General features: G+C 41.4%; 1 protein-coding gene across 2 annotated transcripts in view; it reads left to right on the top strand.

Moving 5' to 3' along the window:
• Positions 1-22,574, top strand: part of gk5 (glycerol kinase 5) — a 91,424-nt gene that overhangs the window by 30,188 nt on the left and 38,662 nt on the right. For both annotated transcript variants that reach the window (XM_078564207.1, XM_078564208.1), the window contains 3 exons: positions 1,525-1,618; positions 3,879-4,010; positions 16,127-16,202. In XM_078564207.1, the coding sequence (XP_078420333.1) occupies positions 1,525-1,618; positions 3,879-4,010; positions 16,127-16,202 (302 nt within the window). The remainder of the gene's footprint in view (positions 1-1,524; positions 1,619-3,878; positions 4,011-16,126; positions 16,203-22,574) is intronic.

The following is a 22,574-nucleotide window of genomic DNA, read 5'->3' as shown; positions in this document are numbered from 1 at the left end:
TTAGGGCCCAAAGCCTTTGCAGTATCCAGTGCCTTCAGCTGTTTCTTCTTATCACATGGAGCGAATCGAGTTCACTGGCATCTGTGATGCTGGGGACCTCGGGAAGAGATTGAATCTTCAACATTTAAATTCCTCATTCAGAATGACTCCTCTGTATTCCAGGAAATACAAGCTGAGTTATGCAATCTATGTTCATAATTTAACCCTTATCAAAGCGATGCAGCTATGTAAAAGTTGTACTGCCTGGTTTTATCCGATTGGAAATAATGGATGCAGGTGGGAGTAATAAAGAAATACTTACATTTTATACAATATCTAATCACATCATTAAAACATCCGAAATTGCTTCACAAAGTGGATTACTTTTGGTGTGCAGTGACTGTTATTTAGGGAAATTTGCACAGCAACAGTTACAGTTACATATTATGCCAACAAGTAGCACCTGATGAAACTCCAATTTTGCTAACAACGCTCCAGACAGTTTGGTATCTCAATGCATTTAATAGAAAGGTAGCATTAAAAGTATCCAATATTCATTTCCTATTGAAGGAAAGACAACTGCTATTTTTTGTCAAAAGCCCCTTATTATGGAAAACAATATCTGAAGCCCATGGTGTCCTCTAATGAATAAATTTACTTCAATCTATCATTGGGAAATTTAGTCAAATTCCATGTGGTGTTTGAAGGGAAGATTATTGTAAAAACACAAGCTTCCTGTTGCTTTGTGTCCTTTTAATCAGCCTTCTGCCTTTAAAGCCTGATGTGCACCCAAACCCCCGGCAAGCTGAGGATATTTCAACAGTTCTGTGCGTCTACATGGACATGAAGTTTACCTTCATTTTGCTGATGAGTGCCAGAAGGAAATCCTAGCACTATTTCTCTTCCACAGTTGCAGCACATTTCTGATGCGCTGTGCTCATATTGACCCTAAGCAGTCTCTACCCAGAAAACTGACCCTGTATTCTCTTGCCAATCCAGTATTGTAACATAGCAGTCATCCTGTGAAGCCATACTTTGCAAGGAGTGTGGATCAGAGAATTGGGGCAACTGTGTTGTAGCCTTAATGTTGGGGAAGGAAACAGTTAACTCACAAGGAGTTCAGTTGGTAATTATCAGTTAACTAGCTAAGTACCCATTTGAATGTATAAAAGAGAATACAGGTGAGACAAGTTCACTGTAGAGTTTTATGCACCAAAAATAAAACTCAGTTGGAAGAAGTCTTTATCTTTATTTCAAGCAGGTATTGGGACTTTTTCACTCAACTCCACCCTGTGTTCCCTGCAAACTTTAACTTCTCTCCCTCGTTTTTAATGGGATTTCATGTAGAGATGGTAGTGTTATCAACGTATTTACCATTCATCAAAAAATTTCTTAATTGATCTGTGAAAAATATGAGGTCTTTATATATTTACAACACATTGCAGTAGAGCTACCTGAGATATTTCATCATAGGAATTGAAGTTTTCAGTGGGGTCGTTGAAATTGTTACATTCTTCATCCATATGTTTCGTATTTATCTTTCAGGACAACAGGAAGACCCTTCCATAACTTTATCTGCTGGCAAGACCTTCGAGCAGTTGACCTTGTCAGATCATGGAACAAATCGTTACTACTTTGGGTAATGTAGTCAAGTTATAATTCTTGGGAGTTGCCAGATGAGTGCTATATTTTTAAGGTCATAGTTAAGGTGGCAAGGATGAGGCATGACAGATATTGAAACTCCTATTGATGAATACCATTTGTTATACCAATTTCGATTTGCATATTTCATACAGCAAATTATATAATTTTGAAACTCTGTGTTTAATTATAATCTAAATGCTATGGCACAACTTTTAAAAAGACTTGGGACACACAATGTTCTGTAAAAACCACAAAGCTGTTGGTTCCGCCGCATGTTTTCAAGTTATCTTTTCTGTTCCTTCTGAAGGGAGTAACTCCTACTGCAGTACTTCACAGGCCAATTTCAGATGAGAAATACTGAGCGTATTGGCAGGTTGTTATCATGTGGAAGCAACATAGCCAGCTCACTCTCTGCTCCTCCGATGTTCACATGAACATTATCCAACAGTGAAATCAGGAAGATTATTTCCTTTATTTGTCCCTTTGATGTATCCTAGTCCTGGAATATTGAAGTGAATAGTAGTATTGGTAATTATTAAGCTGGAGCTGAGATCAACTCAATCATTTTAAAGGGCAATGACAGTAAAGCGGCACATCGGCGTTCTAACACATTGTGGATATTAGGATGTGAGTTCATCCCTTTTATTGTTCACCTGGTAAATTCATGACCTCAGGCTATTTGTCAACTGGAGGCTTTTTATTACATGAAGGATGAAGAAATTTGGAAGGGAACTCCACTCTTGTGCTTTCTTAAGTCCACACTGCCATTACTATGAACTTGGGGCAAGCTCAAGGAATGAGGGGGGGAGCCTAAAAGAATGGCGAAGGAAAAGAAAAATGATGTGAGAAATGGTTGGAAATTAAAATGTAATTGTTTCAGTGAAGCTAAAAACAAATTATGTTCGATAGCTTCAATTGTTTGCTCAAAAAAAAATGATTGATAAAATCAAATCAGGACGGTAAAACAGCCACATGCTTTCATAAATTTTTTAAAATTGTGCCCTCCCAATATCACTCTGCCATTCTCCGAGTGCATTGGCTAAGGAGTACCATTGCTGCATCCGTGGAGGCGATGGGAATAATTTGCCGTTGCAATGTCTTTGCCGTTTTGCTCTCTCATTGAAGTCTTGTATTAGAAGAAAGATATTAAAAGCAGCCTAGCAATTAATTGTAACTACTTAAATATATTCTGATACTCTGGCCCTTCCAATTTAACAATGGTATACTCAAGATTTAAAATGAGTTAGCATTCATTTGCTAATATCACATGTTGAAGTTTCCAAGCTGTTCTCGTTTGTTTCCTAATAATCAACTGCATCAGGAAAATATAAAAAGACCTTTTATGAAAAGTGAGTAAGTTTAAGTCTTAAAAGGAATGTCACATGACCTTCCCTCATGTACAAAACCAACTCCACTTTTTACACCTTCTTTTACCCTCATATTCTCATTCCCAATTGCCCTGTATCAAGAAGAAGATCCCAAAGGCTAATATTACCAAAAACCTTATCGGAGACTGAAAACAGTTCATCTTAGTTCCTCTGAGATTTGAACTTCTGTGAGATTCTGCCGTAGGCTCAATTACTGTTATCTGTGGCACTCCATGTTCTTTTCACTAGGTAAGTAGAGACCAGTTCATTGTTTTGTAGTACAGTTGATACCTGAGTTTAGTACAAAAGCAGAGATATGTTTAATTAGAATTGCACTTAAATTTGGTTCAAAGTTTTAATTTTGAAAACGACCCACGGTCTGTCAAATGTGTTGGAAATGTGATTTGAAAGACTTTCTTGGTGTGGATTTTGAAGATTTTGTGTACTCTGGTTTCCACCTTCCTTCTCTGCTTAATGCTGTGTGGAAATTCACAGAGCCTTGAGTCATGCTCGATTTCTTTAATGGTTTCCAATAAAATTGTTTGCTTCAGAAGGCTATGCAGCAACTTATTTGCTTCATGTTCATGCACATTTGGAATGTTCACTTTTTTGGTAACAGCTTCTAAATGGAGTGGGAGGGAGGAATTTTGTGCCAATTCCTGCCACATTTGCTGTTGGGAATGGGAGCAAGGAAATCAGCAAGCCTCACTCCGGAAAACTCCATTTTGACAATTCTTCAAAAGTGTTTGGATCAGATCCAAAGATTTAACTGTAGCTCTGGTTGGAATTGCTTAAAATTCATCGAGACACCAGACCATGGGTCTATCAAATGCACATTTTTTTTTTTGCAGAATAATTAACTATTGTTCTTCCTTGCTTTTAATGTAGGTGGTTCAAAAATCCAGTGGATTGCTCCATTTTCTGACCAGGAGGAAGCGTTTCTTAGCTGCGAGTATGATCCATTTCTCCACGCAGCACGTGTCCATTCGTTTAGCCTGGGTTCTCCAAAATATAAAAGAGGTAAGAAAACGTACACTTTGGATATTGATGAGTGTTGTGAGGACTCCCTTGCATCTGCTACACTTGCGTTCCTAACGTTTCATGGGAAATATTTTGTTCTGAGTTTTTTAACTAAAAATTCAAAACCCCAGATGAAGAACCGAAGCCCATAGGACAAAACACCATCAGTGTCAAAAATGGGGAGGCAAGCCAAATCATGAGAGAGAACTTTCATTTGTGTAACACTTTTCATGACCTCAGGACATCCTAAAGCATCTTACAGGCAATAGAGTATTTTGGAAGTGTAGTCACCTTTTTTGCTAATATTGGAAATTACATGGTTGCTTCAAAGCTGCACAAATTGCTATTTCCACATTCTGTAGCTTATCGTTTATGTTTGAAAACCGCACTCATTTCCACTTGTGTATTCAGGCATCTTTTTTAATAATCTATAACTTTAACTGCTTGCAGACAAAGATAAGAGTTGACATACCCTTACTATGTCCGACATTGTTACTTCACTGCTGTTACCGCCTCCTTTTGATTTTGTATCAGCTTGTGATCAATCAAATTAAAGTAGCAGGCCATTTAGCAGTTTTTTAATCTGTGTATGCTTTTAACCCCTTTGTTACACCAACATAATCCTTCTAGGTATTTGGTGAAGTTGAATACACTTTAGCTCCTACAATTTTATTTTCCCTCATATATGAGACACACACTTTCCTGTGATTTTAACCAACAGAATTTTTTTTATTTGTTCATGGGATATGGGTGTTGCTAACTAGGCCAGCATTTATTTCCCATCCCTAATTACCCTTGAGAAGGCTGTGGTGTGCTGCCTTGAACTGCTGCAGTCCCTGTGGGGTAGGTACATCCACAGTGTTGTCAGAGAGGGAGTTCCAGGATTTTGACCCAGCGACAGTGAAGGAACAACGATATATTTCCAAGTCAGGAATGTGAGTGGCTTGGAAGGGAACTTCCAGGTGGCGGTGTTCCCATGTATCTGCTGCCCTTGTCCTTCTAGATGGTAGCGGTTGTGGGTTTGGAAGGTGCTGTCGAAGGAGCCTTGGTAATTTTCTGCAGTACATCTTGTAGATGGTACACACTGCTGCTACAGTGCATTGATGGTGGTGGAGGGAGTGAATGTGGTGCCATTCAAGCAGGCTGCTTTGTTTTGTGTCACGAGAGTATAATAATTCTCATAAAATTATTGTGATTTATTGTAAAACTAGGTTAACAGTGGGGTTTGGATTGTGTGTGTGTGTGAGATTGAGTTGCAGATAGCTGGTCTGGAGACTTTGACAAATCAAAAGAACCCAGGTTTGAAATGCTAAATACGTAAACATGGCTGAAATTTTAGGATGTGAGGTGAGGAGAATTTGCATTTTTAGATAAATCAGGGTAGTTTGAATTCCAAAGAGATGGTAGGATGTTACACCTAGCCAGAGAAGCTAGGCCAAGCAGTGTGTTTATTTTTCCCAAAGGCTACTGATAAAATGAGCACCATGAAAAGATTTATATATTATGAGATAGGTAAAGTTCCAAAAACATATGGGAACAATGGAATTTACATTGAAAGGGAGAAACACCTATAAAGCTGAATGCAGCTATGTGTCAGAAGGCATTGTAAGATCTACCAGAAATGTAAAAAGCCTCCAGCATTTGTGCCTTAAGCTGCTGTCTCCAGAAACCGAAGCTGGGAAAAGCCACTTTGAATTCTACTGTCCAGGGTATCGTGTTGACTTGCCTGGATCTGTTTAAATCTATTTTTTTTACTGTTGCCTTAACGGGGGTGTAACTGGAAGCCAGATTAATTAGGGGTTTCAGGAGTTTTATAGTAGTAATTTGTAGACCGATGTATGTGCTTGAAATCTTTTCTTTTGTTAATAAATGTTAATTTAGTGTTCTTAAAAAAACTCGCATTTTGGTGGACTTATTACTACTGAATTCAGGGCACACATCTTGAAATAAATACAAATTGCAAAACCGTTGTGACTGCGTGATCAAGTTTTTCTCGTGGATTTGATCCACCTAGCACACATCACCTGCTGCGTCATAATACCTGGATGATGTCGAGCTTCTTGAGTTTTGGAACTGCACTCATCCAGGCAAGTGGAGAGTATTCCATTACACTCCTGGCTATGTCTAGTTCAGTTTCTGGTCAATGGTAACCCCCCACGATATTGATAGTGGGGGATTCAGCGATGGTAATTCCATTGAATGTCAAGGGGCGATGGTTAGATTCTCTTTTGTTGGAGATGGTCATTGAGTTGTGTGGTGCGAATGTTACTTGCCACTTGTCAGCCCAAGCCTGGATATTGTCCAGTTCTAGCTGCATTTGGACATGGACTGCTTCAGTATCTGAGGAGTCGTGAATGGTGCTGAACATTATGCAATCATCCTTCTGATGGAAGGAAGTTCATTGATGAAGCATGTGAAGATGGTTGGGCCTAGGACACTACCCTGAGGAAATCCTGCAGTGATGTCCTGAAACTGAGATGATTGACCTCCAATAGCCACAACCATCTTCGTTTGTGCTAAGTATGACTCCAGTTTGTGTTCTGTTCATCTTCCAATTGTTACTATAACTAATAGGATGGTGTAGCCTTAACTGCTTTAGAAGCCCTCTCATGTGCTATCCCTACACTAGCTCTGGAACTTCCACTAGCCCTATACCCCAACCACCGTCCTCTGCTCTTTATGTGACTGGCTGATTGTGGGTATCCGTTTCCTTCTCTCGACTGTTGCTAGCTGTCGTACCCCTCCTCTTTGAAATTCTTTTCATGGTCAGCTCCCTGCTACTACATCTCAGCATTTTCAAAACCCTCCTCAAAGCTAACCTCTTTGAGCAGTCAGTTCTTCTAACAAGCCTATGCATCTACTCCTCCTCCCAAATCCTCTGGAGCTTTGTTATATCAGCTAAGTTATTGCATGCAGAAGACTGAAGGGAGAGAGGAAGGAGTAACTTGCAGGAAGAGTTGGCTGAATCAGTGACAAAATATGAGAGCTAAATGGAGAGTGGAAGATGAATAGAACGATTGTTAGAAAAAAAATCCTTTTTTTACCCATTAGTAAGTTAACGTCTTGGCATTTGGTAATTTATTGTTTTTTTTTCTCTCGTTTTAAATGTGGAGACAAAGAAATCCTATTTCGTATGTGGGTATCTTGTACTTATTAGGGGAAGAGTTAATTATTATATGCTGGCGCTCTTTCAGAAGGTGTAGAGATGAAGAGGGCCGATTAGCCACATCTTGAATCATCCAATGCGAAAGATTCTACAGTCTCCTTTCCTCGTCTGGGGAATGGTCTAAAAATTAGAACCAGACCTTTTGGAAGTGAAATGAGAAAACACTTCTACACACACTAGGTGGTAGAAGTTTGGAACTCTTCTGCAAATGGCGATTGATGCTGGACCAATTGTTGATTTTAAATGAATATGATAGATTTTTGTTAACCAAACGTATTAAAGGATATGGGGCAAAGGTGGGTTTATAGAGTTAGATTTGTAGATCAGGCAGAACAGGCTCAAAGGGTAGGTGGCCTCTATCTGTGCCTATATTGCCGTCACTACCACCCTTAATCATCAACCTCCACGGCGCACACTGTTTCTTCAATGATTAATGCACAAGGTCCATTCCATGTATTGATCCTTTTGGATAAGGAAGAACCTCATGATATCAGTCCAAAGTTTGTCTTTTGCTATTTTGAACCTGTGCCCCTTTGTCCTGTCATGTTGTTATAATGTGAATTCGTGTTCTGAATCTGCTTTTTCCATGGTGTTTACTATCTTCTATACTACTTTATAAGATCATCTCTTGGTCACCCGTTTCCAAGGCTGAAAGCATCCAGTTGCTGCAGCCTTTCCTCATTTCCTTATTCCATCAGCCTTTGATGCTTAGGATCTTGCAGCTTTCCTGAACTCCTCGAAGGCTTAAGTATCTCCCTTGTGTCTTGGTATCTAAAAATGGGCACCGTCCTCAAAATGCAGACTTACCAGTACATTGAACAGTATGGCCTTCTCTTCCTTGTACTTAAGTGTTTTGATTATGTAATTCTGCCTCCTGGTCTATACTGATTGATTTCAGCTAAAATTCTTAGGTCTGCTTCATTGCAACATTTGCTGCCAAAATGTTATCAAAAAGATATCAGTAATTATTTAACTCTAGCAATATTTTAGGTGAAGCTTGTATGGCCTAAGTTTAGGGATGAAGGTACAGCTCTCTGCTGGCAGAAATAGTTACTGCAGCTTCTCAGTTTGTGTCCTGTATCCTGCAAATTGGGCCCAGCAGCAGAGAAACTTGTAAGAGTGGAACAAGAAATCCAGCCTATCAGATTTTTTCCCATCGTTAATAACTTGCAATTTTGGGTGAGCAATTTATTGATGGCGTAACCAATCAACGGCAAAACCTCTAAGATGATAAAGCCCTGAATTTTACAAAAAGAATCAAATTTAAGAACCTCTCAACTTGCCCTCTAATTAAATCACAGAATTGTTAAGGTGCAGAAGGAGGCCATTTGGCCCATCGTGTCTGCACCGGCACTCAGCATTTTATATTGGTGCCAATCTCCTGCCTTTCCCCCGTAACCCTGCCCATTGTTTCTATTTAAATAATCATCCAATGCCCTCTTAAATGCCTCAATTGAACCTGCCTCCACCACACTTCCAGGCAGTGCATTCCAAGCCCTAACTACTTGCTGTGTGAAAAAGATTTTCTCACCTCGCATTTGCTTCTTTTGCAAAACACTTTAAAACTGTGCCCTCTGGTTCTCGATCCACTTACGAGTGGGAGCAGTTTCTCCCTATATACTCTGCCCAGACCCCTCATTATTTTGAAAATGTCTACCAAGTCTCCTCTTAGCCTTCTTCTCTCCAAGGAAAACAGTCTCAACTTCCCCAGTCTTCCGTCATAATTTGAAGTGTCTCATCCCTGGAACCATTCTTCTGCACTCTTCAATGCGTTCATATCCTTCCTATAGTGTGGCAGCCAGAACTGTATACAATACTCCAGCTGAGGTCTAACCAGGATCTTATATAAGTTCATCAAAACCTCCCTGCTCTTATACTCTATGCCCTCTGTTAATGAAGCCTAGAATACCGAATGCTTTAGAAACACCTCTCTCTACCTGTCCTGCCACCTTTAACAACTTATGTAATTATACACCCAGGTCTCTTTGCTCCTGCACACCCTTTAGAATAGTATCCTTTTTTAAACTGTCTCTCCATGTTCTTTGTACCAAAGTGTATCACCGCACACTTCTCTGCATTGAACTTCATCTGCCACCTATATGCCCACTCCACCAATGTGTCCATGTCCTTTTGAAAGTCCACACTGTCCTCCTCACAGTTTACAATTCTCCCAAGTTTTGTGTCATCCACAAGCTTTGAAAAACTCCAGTAAGTTAGTTAGACATGATTTTCCTTTAACAAACCCTTGCTGACTCTTCTGAATCAATCCACATTTTTCCATGTGACTATTAATTCTATCCTGAATAATTGTTTCTAGAAGTTTCCCCATGATTGAAGTTAAACTGACTGGTCTGTGATTGCAGGGCAGATCTTTATACCTTTTTTGAACAAGGGCGTAATGTTTGTAATTCTCCAGTCCTCCGCACCGCCGCTGAATCCAGGGAACACTGGAAGATTATTGGCAGTGCCTCTGCAATTTCCACTCTTTCAATATTCTTGGATGCATCTCATCTAGTCCTGGTGCCTTATCAATTTTAAGTACCGACCACTTATCCAATATCTCCTCCTCATCAATTTTAAATCCTTCTAGTGACTGAGTTTCCTCCTCTGTCACCATTGCCTGGGCAGCATCTACCTCGTAGGTAAAGACAGGTGCAAAGATTTAATTTAACATCTCAGCCATGCCTCTTACCTTTGTGTAAACCCCCTTTTTGGTCTCTAATTGGCCCTACTCCTCCTTTTACCACCCTTTAACTATTGATGTGCTTATAGAATACTTTGGGATTTCCTTTTATGTTAGCTGCTAGTGTATTTTTCATAATCCCTATTTGCTTCTCGTATTTGCTTTTTCACATCCTTTCTGAACCTTCTGTATTCAGCTTGGTTCTCAATTGTATTTGCTACCTGACACCTGTCATAAGCACACTTTCTTCTTTAACTTAATTTCCATCTCCTTTGTCATCCAGGGAGCTTTGGATTTGTTTGTCCTACCCTTCCCCTTTTGAGGGAACATCCCTTGATTATGCACAAACCATCTCCTCTTTGAAGGTAGCCTGTTGTTCAGCTACTGTTTTTCCCGCCAACCTTTGGTTCCAGTCTATCCGGCCCTGCTCCGTTCTTGCCCCATTGAAGTCCTCTCTGTGCCAATCCTACTCTGGATTGACCAATATCCTTTTCCACTGTCATCCTAAACCTCATGATACAATGATCACTGTCCCCTAAATGTTCCCCCACTGTCACTTGATCTACTTGGCCCACCTCATTCCCAAGAACCAGGTCTAGCAGTGTCTCCTTTCTTGTTGGACTGGACATATATGCTATTATAGGAAATTCTCCTGAACACAACCTAGGAACACTTGTCCCTCACTGCCCCTTACACCAGCACTATCCCAGTCCATATGTGGGTAATTAAAGTCCTCATTATAACTACTCTACAATGTTTACACCTCTCTGTAATTCCCTTGCAGATTTGTTTCTCCATATCCTTCCCACTAGCTGGTGGTCTATATATTACACCGAGCAATGTAATTGCGCCCTTCTTATTCCTTAGCTCTAGTCAAATCGATCCTGTCCTTGAATCCTCTGACACATCCTCTTTCTCCAGTACTGCAAGACTCTAATTTCCCTTTCCTACCTTTTTAATTAATTACAGATTTAAACAGATTTAGCATTCTAGAACCTGGAGCTTTTGAGCTGGGGAGGTGAGTGGAAGAATAAATTACTCCAAATGTTGTAGTTTCTTTCCTGCAGTCCAAAGTTTGCCCTTTGCTGATCTGTTGGGACAGTGTCCCTTTAAGAACATGAGCATTGCAATCCTTGCTTGCTCTGCAGTCCACATGTACCATTGCCCAAATCCAATCACCAGGAATAGCATTCCCCTCATCTACATTCATGCAACACTCTAAAAGTTACTTAAAAATATTCAAATACTTTATTATTTAAAAAAATTTAAATAACTCCTTTTGTTTAGCTGCAGCTTTTGATTTTTTTCCATCTTATTAAAACAGCCTTTGAGTCATTTCGATCCTTAGCATCATGTATAATTCTGGTAACTGTGCGTTTTGTATGGAGTTGTCTTCCGATTGAATTGAAGGTTGCTTTTGGTCAGTGTTGGCACCAGGCTCGATTTCAATTCCTTACACAGCCAGTGTAGTGTGCTTTTGTTACCTTCTCATCTAGCTTCAGAGAGGCTCATCTCCATCTCTTGAGATGACAGGTCATGAAAGACCAAAGCAAGAGATGATTCTGTTTTAAGATCAAATGGTTTTGTTTTATGCCAATTTTCAGTGCAATGTTATTGAGTCTTCAATAATGGGTTCCCAGAATAAATGCAGAAGTGGGCACATATACATCAAATGATGACATTACAACATTTATGGAGACCCAGACCATAGCACTGTTCCCATTTTGCTTCAGTTTTTGAGCAAGCAAAGTCAATGGCACTGATTGCAATCTCAGCAAAGCATGCTTTATGTGCCCTTTGTTTCAGTCTGCTTTGATTGATTGTTTAAAAACTTTATGATATGTTTTGATTCAAATATTACTTTGGAGTGTTGAGGATTATGAAGGAGGGGGGAACATTGAGTCTGGCTTAGATTTCATCTGGGACAGCGTTGCTGCCCAAGTTGGTTTGAGCACGACTATTTCCCGTTGCTGTTACCCCAACCCATTTTCCAAGGTCAGGATCGATTTATCCGTACTGGCAGTACCTCTGCTTTGCGGAAGAAACCTGCCTCAGTTGTGTAAAGACTTGAAGAGAAAACTCAGGAAAATCCTACAGTGATGCAGCAAACAGCTCGAAGATATCCTGTACATGTTAAATTTATTTTAAATTGGAAGAAAAATAAAATCATACATTTATATAGCGCCTTTGATGACTTCAGGATGTCCCAAAGAACTTTACAGCCAATCAAATACTTTTGAAGTGAAGTGTAGGAAACATGACGACCAACTTACGCTTAGCAAGCTCCCAGAAACAGCAAATTGATAATGACCAGGGTTTTTATTTTAATAATGATTGAAGAAAAGTATTGGCCAGGACACTGGGGATAACACTCCTGGCCTTCCTTTACAGCACTCTCAGTACTACGCTGGAGTGTTAGCCTAGAATTTAGTGCTCAGATCTCTGGAATGGGACTTACGCTGACTCAGAGGCACAAGTGCTACCACCTGGGCCACAGTTATACTAACCTTGCTCTGATTGTGGCAACAGTAGCAGAAAGAGCGAGGTGTTGCTTTTCTCACTGCTAGAGTCTATGTTATTCTACTCCGGTTCTGGTCCTGTTGGAATTCGGCAGTACAGAGGTGAAATGCAAGGAAACATCATTTGAATTTAAAGGATAGGTATGCCTAAATCCCTGATGGTAAAGGGATTGGGAGGGGGCTGGTTGAAGGGAACTTCTGAAGAGGCCTCCCTGAACCCATCTTTTCTGCTGCACCACCTAAAAATGGACGGTTTGTTGAGGGAGATTCCAGTCCAAAGCTATTTAACCTAAAAGAGGTCACCTAACCTAAAGGATGACCTAATAGAGGTCTGTAAAATTATGAAAGGTTTTGATAGAGTGGACGCATAGAAATTTTTTCTCCTTATGGGGAAAAGCATAACTAGAGGCCATCAATATAAGATAGACAAGAAATTCAATAGGGAATTCAGAAAAAACTTCATTACTCATTGGAATTCTTTACTACATGGAATGGTTGAAGTGAATAGTATAGATGCATTTAAGGGAATGCTAGGCAGGCATATGAGGGAGAAGGGAATAAATAGTTATAATAATAAATTTAGATAAGGGAAGATGGGAGAATCCATGAGTGGACCAGCATGGACATGTTGGGCAGCATGGTTTGATTCTCTGCCACATATCTGATGTAAACTTTTTTGTCCCTCCTATTCAAATTCTACCTAAACCTCAATCTCTATTGCAGATTTTAAACCCAACCTTTCTGTGGGATTGCATCACTTGCCTTACTTGACTTCCTGGCTTCAGTGCCATTGTGAAACAAAGGGGAGGGTGTGTCTGTTTTCCATCTGAGTAGATGAACTGCATTGTCTTGAGGATTCTTCAGTCTTTGATAGGGGGGGGGGGATTTTCTCCGCAGAGCTGTATACCAATCCTGGGATTGTCAGCTGCACATGCAGAAGTCATAGATTTGCCTAAATAACATTCCTCCTCTGTTGGATATTTTTGTATGGATGGTAAAACTATCTCCTTCAAATGTCTGCTGCTAATCTTAAAATGGAAATATCATACTCCATTCCAGCACAGCTACCAATAGTGGAAAAATAGCAGAGGTTACAATTAAGGAGAAAATTGAGCATTTTATGAAACACCAATAAAATGTCTTCCATCGCAGGAATGCCTTCTTGTTTGGACCAAGAAGCTGCAACACACATGAACATCTGAATTCAACAAGAAAACACTTAAACACTCAGACGGCCTGCTTCTACCTCCTACCCAAAATCCACAAACAGGACTGTCCAGGCAGACCGATCGTGTCAGCCTGTTCCTGCCCCACGGAACTCGTTTCTTGCTATCTTGACTCTATTCTCTCTCTCCCCTTGTCCGGTCCCTTCCCACCTACATCCGTGATTCCTCTGACACCCTACATCATATCAACAATTTCCAGTTCTCTGGCCCCAACTGCCTCCTCTTCACCATGGACGTCCAATCCCTCTACACCTCCATCCCCCACCGGGATGGTCTGATGACTCTCCACTTCTTCCTCGAACAGAAGCCCGAACAATCCCCATCCACCACTACTCTCCTCCTTCTGGCTGAACTTGTTCTCACACTGAACAATTTCTCCTTAAACTCCTCTCACTTCCTCCAAATAAAAGGTGTGGCTATGGGTACCCGCATGGGCCCCAGTTATGCCTGTCTCTTTATGGGGTCCTACTCCGGCCCCCTCCCACAACTCTTTCTCCGGTACATCGATGATTACTTCGGTGCTGCTTCATGCTCTCGTCTGGACCTGAAAAATTTATTAATTTTGCTTCCAATTTCCACCCCTCCATAATTTCCAATGGTCCATCTCTGACACTTCCCTTCCCTTTCTTGACCTCTCTGTCTCAATTTCTGGTGATAGACTGTCCACCAATATCCATTACAAGCCTACCGACTCCCACAGCTATCTCGACTACAGCTTTTCACACCCCACTTCCTGTAAGGACTCCATCCCATTCTCTCAGTTCCTTCGCCTCCGTCGCATCTGTTCTGATGATGCCACTTTCAAAAACAGTTCCTCTGACATGTCCTCCTTCTTCCTTAACCAAGGTTTTCCACCCACGGTGGTTGACAGGGCCCTCAACCGTGTCCGGCCCATCTCCCGCGCATCCGCCCTCACACCTTCCTCTCCCTCCCAGAAACATGATAGGGTCCCCCTTGTCCTCACTTATCAACCCACCAGCCTCCGCATTCAAAGGATCATCCTCCGCAATTTCCACCAACTCCAGCATGATGCCACCACCAAACACATCTTCCCTTCACCCCCGGCGGCATTCCGCGGGGATCGTTCCCTCCGGGACACCCTGGCCCACTCCTCCGTCGCCCTCTACACCTCAACCCCCTCCCACGGCACCTTCCCATGCAACCGCAGAAGGTGCAACGCCTGCCCCTTTACTTCCCCTCTCCTCACCGTCCAAGGGCCCAAACATTCCTTTCAAGTGAAGCAGCATTTCACTTGCACTTTCCTCAATTTAGTCTACTGCATTCGTTGCTCCCAATGCGGTTTCCTCTACATTGGAGAGACCAAACGCAGACTGGGTGACCGCTTTGCAGAACACCTTCGGTCTGTCCGCAAGCATGACCCAGACCTCCATGTCGCTTGCCATTTCAACACTCCACCCTGCTCTCATGCCCACATGTCTTTCCTTGGCCTGCTGCATTGTTCCAGTGAAGCTCAACGCAAACTGGAGGAACAGCACCTCATCTTCCGACTAGGTACTTTACAGCCTTCTGGACTGAGTATTGAGTTCAACAATTTTAGATCATGAACTCTCTCCTCCGTCCCCACCCCCTTTCCGATTCTCCCCCCCCCCCTTTTTTTCCAATAATTTATGTAGATTTTTCTTTTCCCACCTATTTCCATTATTTTTAAATGTATTTCCATCCATTGTTTTATCTCTACCTTTTAGCCTATTTCGATTTCTTCACCCCACCCCCACTAGAGCTATCTGTACCTTGCTCGTCCTGCTTTCTACCCTTAGCACATTCCTTAGATATTATCACCACCTTCAACACCTCTTTGTACTTTTGTCTATGACATCTTTTGGCTATCTTCTCCTATCACTGGCCCTCTATCCAGCTCTACTTGTCCCACATCCCCTTAAACCAGCTTATATTTCACCTCTCTTCTATTTTTACTTAGTTCCATTGAAGAGTCATACAGACTTGAAACGTTAACTGTGCTCCTCTCCGCAGATGCTGCCAGACCTGCTGAGTTTTTCCAGGTATTTTTATTTTTGTTTTGGATTTCCAGCATCCGCAATTTTTTGCTTTTAAACACTTAAAGGTGTCTGATACCCCCGTCACTGCAGTAACAGTGTGTGGCTGCATTGCTTCAATTACGAGCAGTAAAAAGATTCTCCTGTTTTTCAGAGTCAGCATATCTCACACTATATCAGTTGATTTTTTTTTAAAATAAAGGCACAGTTCTTCTCAGTGAAAGTATTCTAGATTTAACTTTCTGGGAGTAGTGACAGTACCTGAAGAACATTGTTTCTCAGCATGTTTGTCTGCATTTGTGAACTAGTTTGTTGAGGTACGTTCTACAATCAATGATCTGGTTCGTCCTTCTGAAGACAGGTGCTATGTAACAACGCTATGAAAGTCCTCTTGTGCTTAACTAGCCCAGGAAGGAGAGACAGAAGGGCCAATATTGCAAGCAAATTTTATATTTTGAAGCTGTGGCATTTCTATATATATATTTTACTATAGGCATCTCCTTACAGGTTCAAGATGCTGTTGCTGAAGAAAACTGCTGTTTTGGGACCATTGATACGTGGCTGTTGTACAAACTGACAAAAGGTAAGTTTGACCTTCAAAGCAAAATGTTAAATTTGAATGAATTTTTAAAAAATTACCTCGATCTAAAGGGCAGTGAAGCAACAAATTCAATACTATGATCTGAGTAAAACTATTTGAGGCCAAAATTATGAATTGAACAACCTTTTGTAGTTTTGTACTCAATCCACATAATTAATGGTTGTTCACCCTATGTGTAATCTATAGGCTGTGGGAAAATGCCTACACTATAATTTGTGAACATCACGATTGACTCAAATTTCACACAACTTTATAATGCGACAAATAAACAATACTTAAAAACAGTTACCAAAGCACACAAAGGACTTCATTATCTCTCACAAAATGTCCCTCTCATCCCTGAGCATAGTGTATGGGCATTGTATCCTTTGGGCAGCTACATTGGCTTCTTGCATCACCCACTTTCTAAGCACCTAAAATAAAATCTATTATCAAGTTTAAACAAAAAAATTGAGGAAAAACATCTTACTCACTCTCTCTTCCAATAACTTTATCTTGCACAGATTCTCCCCTTTTCCACACTCGTTGCCTCTCCCCTTCTTTGGGACCTTTAGTATATCTCTATTCCCCAAGCTTGATCCTTGAACTCTGTTGGGTGATAGTATTTTCCATGCTGATGACCGCTAACTGTTCTGCTTCCCAGCTCTTGCCATGGGCTACTCGTAGCAACACTTTTGGAGTCTACTAGTTAATATTAATTGATAGAATATTTGATAGAAAAGATGTTCCTTGAGGTATATAGTCCATCGCTTAAGGACAATGAGCAGTTTATTTAAAAAATGCCTTGGAAGCATTAAGGAAAGGGATAGGCCATTCAGCCCCTCAAGTCTGATGGACCGTTCAACTATATCACAGCAGATTGGCCGGTCCCTCAACTCCACTGCTCCATAACCCCTTGATACCCTTGCGTAACAAAAATATATCTCCGACTTAAAAGCTCCAATTATCCGAGCATCAACGGCCTTTTTTGGGAGAGTTCCAGATTCTGCGTCCCGTTGTGTGGAAAAAGTGCTTCCTGATTCTGCTCCTGAATGGACTAGCTCAAATTTTAATATTGTCTTGTTTTTGATTCCCATATCAGAGAAAATAGCTTCTCCATACCTCTCCTGTCCAATGCTTTTATCGTTTTTAACACCTCAATGAGATCACCTCAATCTTCTATAGTTTAGGGAATACGAGCCAAGTTCATGCAACCACCCAAGTAGCATTCTGGTGAATCTGTGCTGCTTCCCTTCTAGGGCTTTCATATCCTTCCCTTGAGGTCTGATGCCCAAAACTAATATAGTACTCCAGATGGGGTTTGACCAAGACTGTAAAACTAAAGCATAACTTCCTCCACTTTCTTTTTGAACTACCTTGCGATAAAGGCTGACATTTCCTTTTTGATTGCTTTTTGGATAACTGGTCTATTAACTTTTAATGATTTCTGAACTTAGACTCCTAAATCTCTTCCTCTACAGTTGCTAGTTTGTTATAGTTTGGAAAATATTCTGATTTAGCATTCTTGAGTCAAAAGTGGATAACCTCCTACTTGTCCACATTGAATTCCACTTGAAATAATCTTTTCCATTCATTAATTTGTCTGCCCTTTGCAACTTCCTGCTCCCATCTGTACTACTTACTGTCCCTCCTAATATCATCTGCAAACTTGGATATGCAACTCTTTTCCTTTATCAAAATTGTTAAATATAATGAAAAGTTGAAGCCTTGGAATAGATTACTACAGAGCACCACTTGTCACATCCAGCTAATTAGAGTATGTAACCTTTATCCCACTCTCCTGCCTTCTAGAGTCCATGTAGAGAACATCCATAGGTGCATCAATATCTATCTTACTGACTTCCTAAAAAAAAAACCCATCTACATTAGTTAGACATGGCTTGTTTTAAAAAGACTTGCTGGCTTTCTCTGATTCACCTCCTGTTTATTTAAGTGCTCAGTCATTGGTAGTTCTAGTAACAGATTCTAGTATCTTCTCCGCAACTGACAGGCTGTAACTACCTGATGTATCTCTTTCATCCTTCTTCAGTAGTGGAGTGACATGATCAATTTACAATCTAGTGTACAATTCCCAAATCGAGATGGCTTTGAAAGATTCTGGTCAATGCTTCCCCAACTTATTCACCTACTTTTTCTGATAGCCTGGGGCCGAAACCCATCAGGCCCTGGAAATTTATCTTTCCTAATTCCCTTTATTTTCTCCATTACTATTTTTAACTTGTATCAAATCCACTAAATTCCCCCCCTTGATTTGTTTTTAGTTTCCCTTCTATCAGCAGTATTCCTCTGCTGTAAAAATGGATCCAAAATACTTGGTTAATAAATCTACCGTTGACTTGTTGACAGAAATCTTTGTATCCTCACTGGCTACGGGTGAGGTCCCAGAGGACTGGAGAATGGCCAATATTGTTCCATTGTTTAAGAAGGGTAGCAGGGATAATCCAGGATATTACAGGCTGGTGAGCCTTACGTCAGTGGTAGAGAAATTATTGGAGAAGATTCTTCGTGACAGGATTTACTACCATTTGGAAGCAAATGGGCGTATTAGCGAGAGGCAGCATGGTTTTGTGAAGGGGCAGTCGTCTCTCACTAACTTGCTTGAGTTTTTCGAGGAAGTGACAAAGATGATCGATGATGGAAGGGCAGTGGATGTTGTATACATGGATTTCAGTAAGGCCTTTGACAAGGTCCGTCATGGCAGACTGGTACAGAAGGTAATGTCGCACGAGATCAGAGGTGAGCTGGCAAGATGGATACAGAATTGGCTTGGTCATAGAAGACAAAGGGTAGCAGTGGAAGGGTACTTTTCTGAATGGAGAGCTGTGACTAATGGAGTTCTGCAGGGATCAGTGCTGGGACCTTTGCTGTTTGTAGTATACATAAATGATTTGGAGGAAAATGTAAATTGGCTAATTAGTAAGTTTGCAGACGACACTAAGGTTGGAGGAGTTGCAGATAGTGAAGAGGATTGTCAAAGGATACAACTGGATATAGATCGGTTGGAGACTTGGGCGGAGAAATGGCAGATGGAGTTTAATCCGGACAAATGCAAGGTAATGCATTTTGGAAGGTCTAATACAGGCAGGAATTATACAGTAAATGGCAGAATCCTTAAGTGTATTGACGGGCAGAGGGATCTGGGTGTACAGGTCCACAGGTCACTGAAAGTGGCAACGCAGGTGGATAAGGTAGTCAGGAAGCCATATGGCATGCTTGCCTTCATTGGCAGGGATATTGAGTATAAAAGCTGGGAAATCATGCTGCAGCTGTATAGAACCTTGGTTAGGCCACACTTGGAATATTGCGTGCAATTCTGGTCGCCACATTACCAGAAGGATATGGAGGCATTGGAGAGGGTGCAGAGGAGGTTTACCAGGATGCTCCCTGGTCTGGAGGTTATTAGCTATGAGGAGAGGTTGGGGAAACTCGGATTGTTCTCACTAGAGCGACGGAGATTGAGGGGCGACTTGACAGAAGTTTACAAAATTATAAGTGGCATGGACAGAGTAGATAGTGAGAAGCTTTTTCCCAGGGTGGAAGAGTCAATTACTAGGGGACATAGATTTAAGGTGAGAGGAGAAAACTTTAGAGGAGATGTGTGGGGCAAGTTTTTTACGCAGAGGGTAGTGAGTGTCTGGAATTCGCTGCCAGAGGAGGTGGTGGAAGCAGGTACGATAGTGGTGTTTAAAAGGCAGCTTGACAAATACATGAATAGGATGGGAATAGAGGGATACGGACCCTGGGAGTGCAAAATGTTTTAGTTCACGAGCAATATGATCGGCACAGGCTTGGAGGGCCGAAGGGCATGTTCCTGTGCTGTACTTTTCTTTGTTCTTTGTTCTATTAACAATATTGCCTTTGTGTTGCTTTATTGCGCTCACATCTCTCTTACTTTTAATATATTTATAAAAATAACTTTTACTCTTGGCCTTATTATTATTTGCATGGTTTTATAATCGTATTCCTTTTTTGCATCCTTAATATTTACTTATTGTCCTTTTGGTGCTTTCTATGTGTGTCGCAGTCTGTTGGATTACCACTTTTAATGGTACTTATATAAGCCACTTCCTTTAGCTTTAGTATTATAAAAATATTTCTTAATTTGTCCAGAAGGATAAAGCAGCTAAATAGCGTTTTGTCACATCGATGAAATGTATTATTTACAATGGAACTGATATTTTAGAAAAATATATTGTTAACTGTGTCCAAATCACTTAAATCCATTTGTGAAGTGACTATGTTATATGCAATTATTCACATTAGCATTATTTTGGAAGAATGAGGCATTATTTTAGGATTGGGCAGAAAATGGGAGCCTAAATGACCATTGATTCAGCACTATCAATTCCTTATGTTGTACTTATTCACACTTTTCCTGTACAGTAAGTCCTCAAAGCTGTGGTTGTGTTCATGAAAATCGTGATTTAAGTGAATCTCTGGTTCCCGCAGGAATCAATGTTAAAACTGGAGTTAGGTTCCATTGGACACTTCTCGCCCAGAAAAACCAACATACAAGTTGAAATACCGTACTGTACATGTGCAGCCCTATGTATTCCTAGCTGGAGTAACTTGCAAAATAAAATAAATCACTTAATATAACAGAAGCACTGTACAAATTCAATTCAGATAAGACTAAATCACTAAAGAAGCCCTGAGCAGCACAGCTCCTGTGTCTCACCCACAGCACTTCTGAAACGCAACTCAAATTTTTGCTTATTTTCCTTTCCCATGCTGCTTATCTATCTGCCTGTGTGTGTGTGTGTGTGTGTGTGTGTGTGTGTGTGTCTCTCTCTCTCTGACCCCCTTTCCCACTGTCTTTCTCTCTCTCTCTCTCTCTTTCTCCCCCCCTCCCTCTCCCTCTCTCCCCTCCCTCTCATTTTCTCTGACCCCCTTTCCCACTGTCTGTGTCTCTCCCTCCCTCTCTCTCTCTCTCTCTCATCCCCTTTGTCTCTGTCTGTCTCTCTCCCTCTGTCTCTCTCTCTCTGTCTCTCTCTCTCTGTCTCTCTCTCTCTGTCTCTCTCTCTCTGTCTCTCTCTCTCTCTGTCTCTCTGTCTCTCTCTCTCTCTGTCTCTCTCTGTCTGTGTCTCTCTGTCTGTCTCTCTCTGTCTCTCTCTCTGTCTCTCTCTCTGTCTCTCTCTCTGTCTCTCTCTCTGTCTCTCTCTCTGTCTCTCTCTCTCTGTCTCTCTCTCTCTGTCTCTGTCTCTGTCTCTATCTCTCTCTCCCCCTCTTTGTCCTTTCCCACTCTCTATTGCCCTCACCCCCCCCCCCCCCCCCCCCCCCGGAGCCTGGACCCCCCTCAGTCTGCAGGGGCTGTGCCCCTTTCCCACAGGGTGCTGCGGAAGGAGTCGGCGGGGGGAGGGGCCACGGATGGATCTGAGGGAGGTGTGCCGATCCCTCCCCCATCTCCAAACCTGCCCCAGATTTCTCATAGTTCATCACCCAATTGGCAGCTGGCAGTTTCCTGTCCCTGCCTTTGCTCCTGCTCCCGGAGCTTGGGTCTCACTCTCTTATGCCTTGCTAAATGAGTTCGTTGGCCAACCACACCCTAACTGCATGCCTTCCTATGTACTCATTAATTGCTGCTTGTCATCAATAATGGGGGAGACTGATGTAAGAATAAACAGTGATGGTTTATTGAGACATAGGGCAGAGCACCTGATCATATGTGCTCACTCAGCAACCTCCAGAATGAGGCTTACAGTTCCCAGATGCCTGCGCTGTACAGTGATTTGTCAGTGCTGTCACATGATTAGTACACTTTGATTCTCTTAAAGGTGCAGGGTACCTCACTTTACCACATACTCTCTCCCTGCTACCTGAGCCTCTGGTGACTGTGGCAGCTCCGGCATCCGAACATGACAGCGGCTGGCCCTGAGTTCAGCGCAGGGAGGTGGGGCCACAGTGCAGACGATGTAAAATTAAAATTGGCAACACCAGTCAAAAAAAGCTCCTAAAGTGTAAACAACGTTAAAGCGAATCGACTTTAAGTGGGTGACTTAAAAGTGAGAGCTTACTGTAGTTTATTTTATATGTACTTGTACTATTAGCACATAGATGATATAATTACAGAATTATAGTTTTGTGGTCATAAGGTCAATTAGAAGAGCATTATGAATATAACCTAAATTGAATAATGTGCCTGAAGTATTGATCCTTCCTTTATAGTCATGAGGATTAGCTGACATTCTTGCTGCTGAAGTTGTGATTTTCTGCCATTGGCTGGTCCCCAGTAATTTAAACATGAAGCATGGCTAAACATAATGATAGAGTATTTCACTGTGCAAACTTCAGCCATTATCAAACAGTGTGAATAAGATGATTTTCTTCTCTCAGTTCCATTAGTTTGTCATGAGT

Source organism: Cetorhinus maximus, chromosome 19, assembly GCF_964194155.1.
Source record: "Cetorhinus maximus chromosome 19, sCetMax3.hap1.1, whole genome shotgun sequence".
Lineage (NCBI taxonomy): Eukaryota > Metazoa > Chordata > Chondrichthyes > Lamniformes > Cetorhinidae > Cetorhinus > Cetorhinus maximus.
Note: the sequence above shows the minus strand (reverse complement) of the source record. Positions and strands in the feature narration are given on the sequence as shown.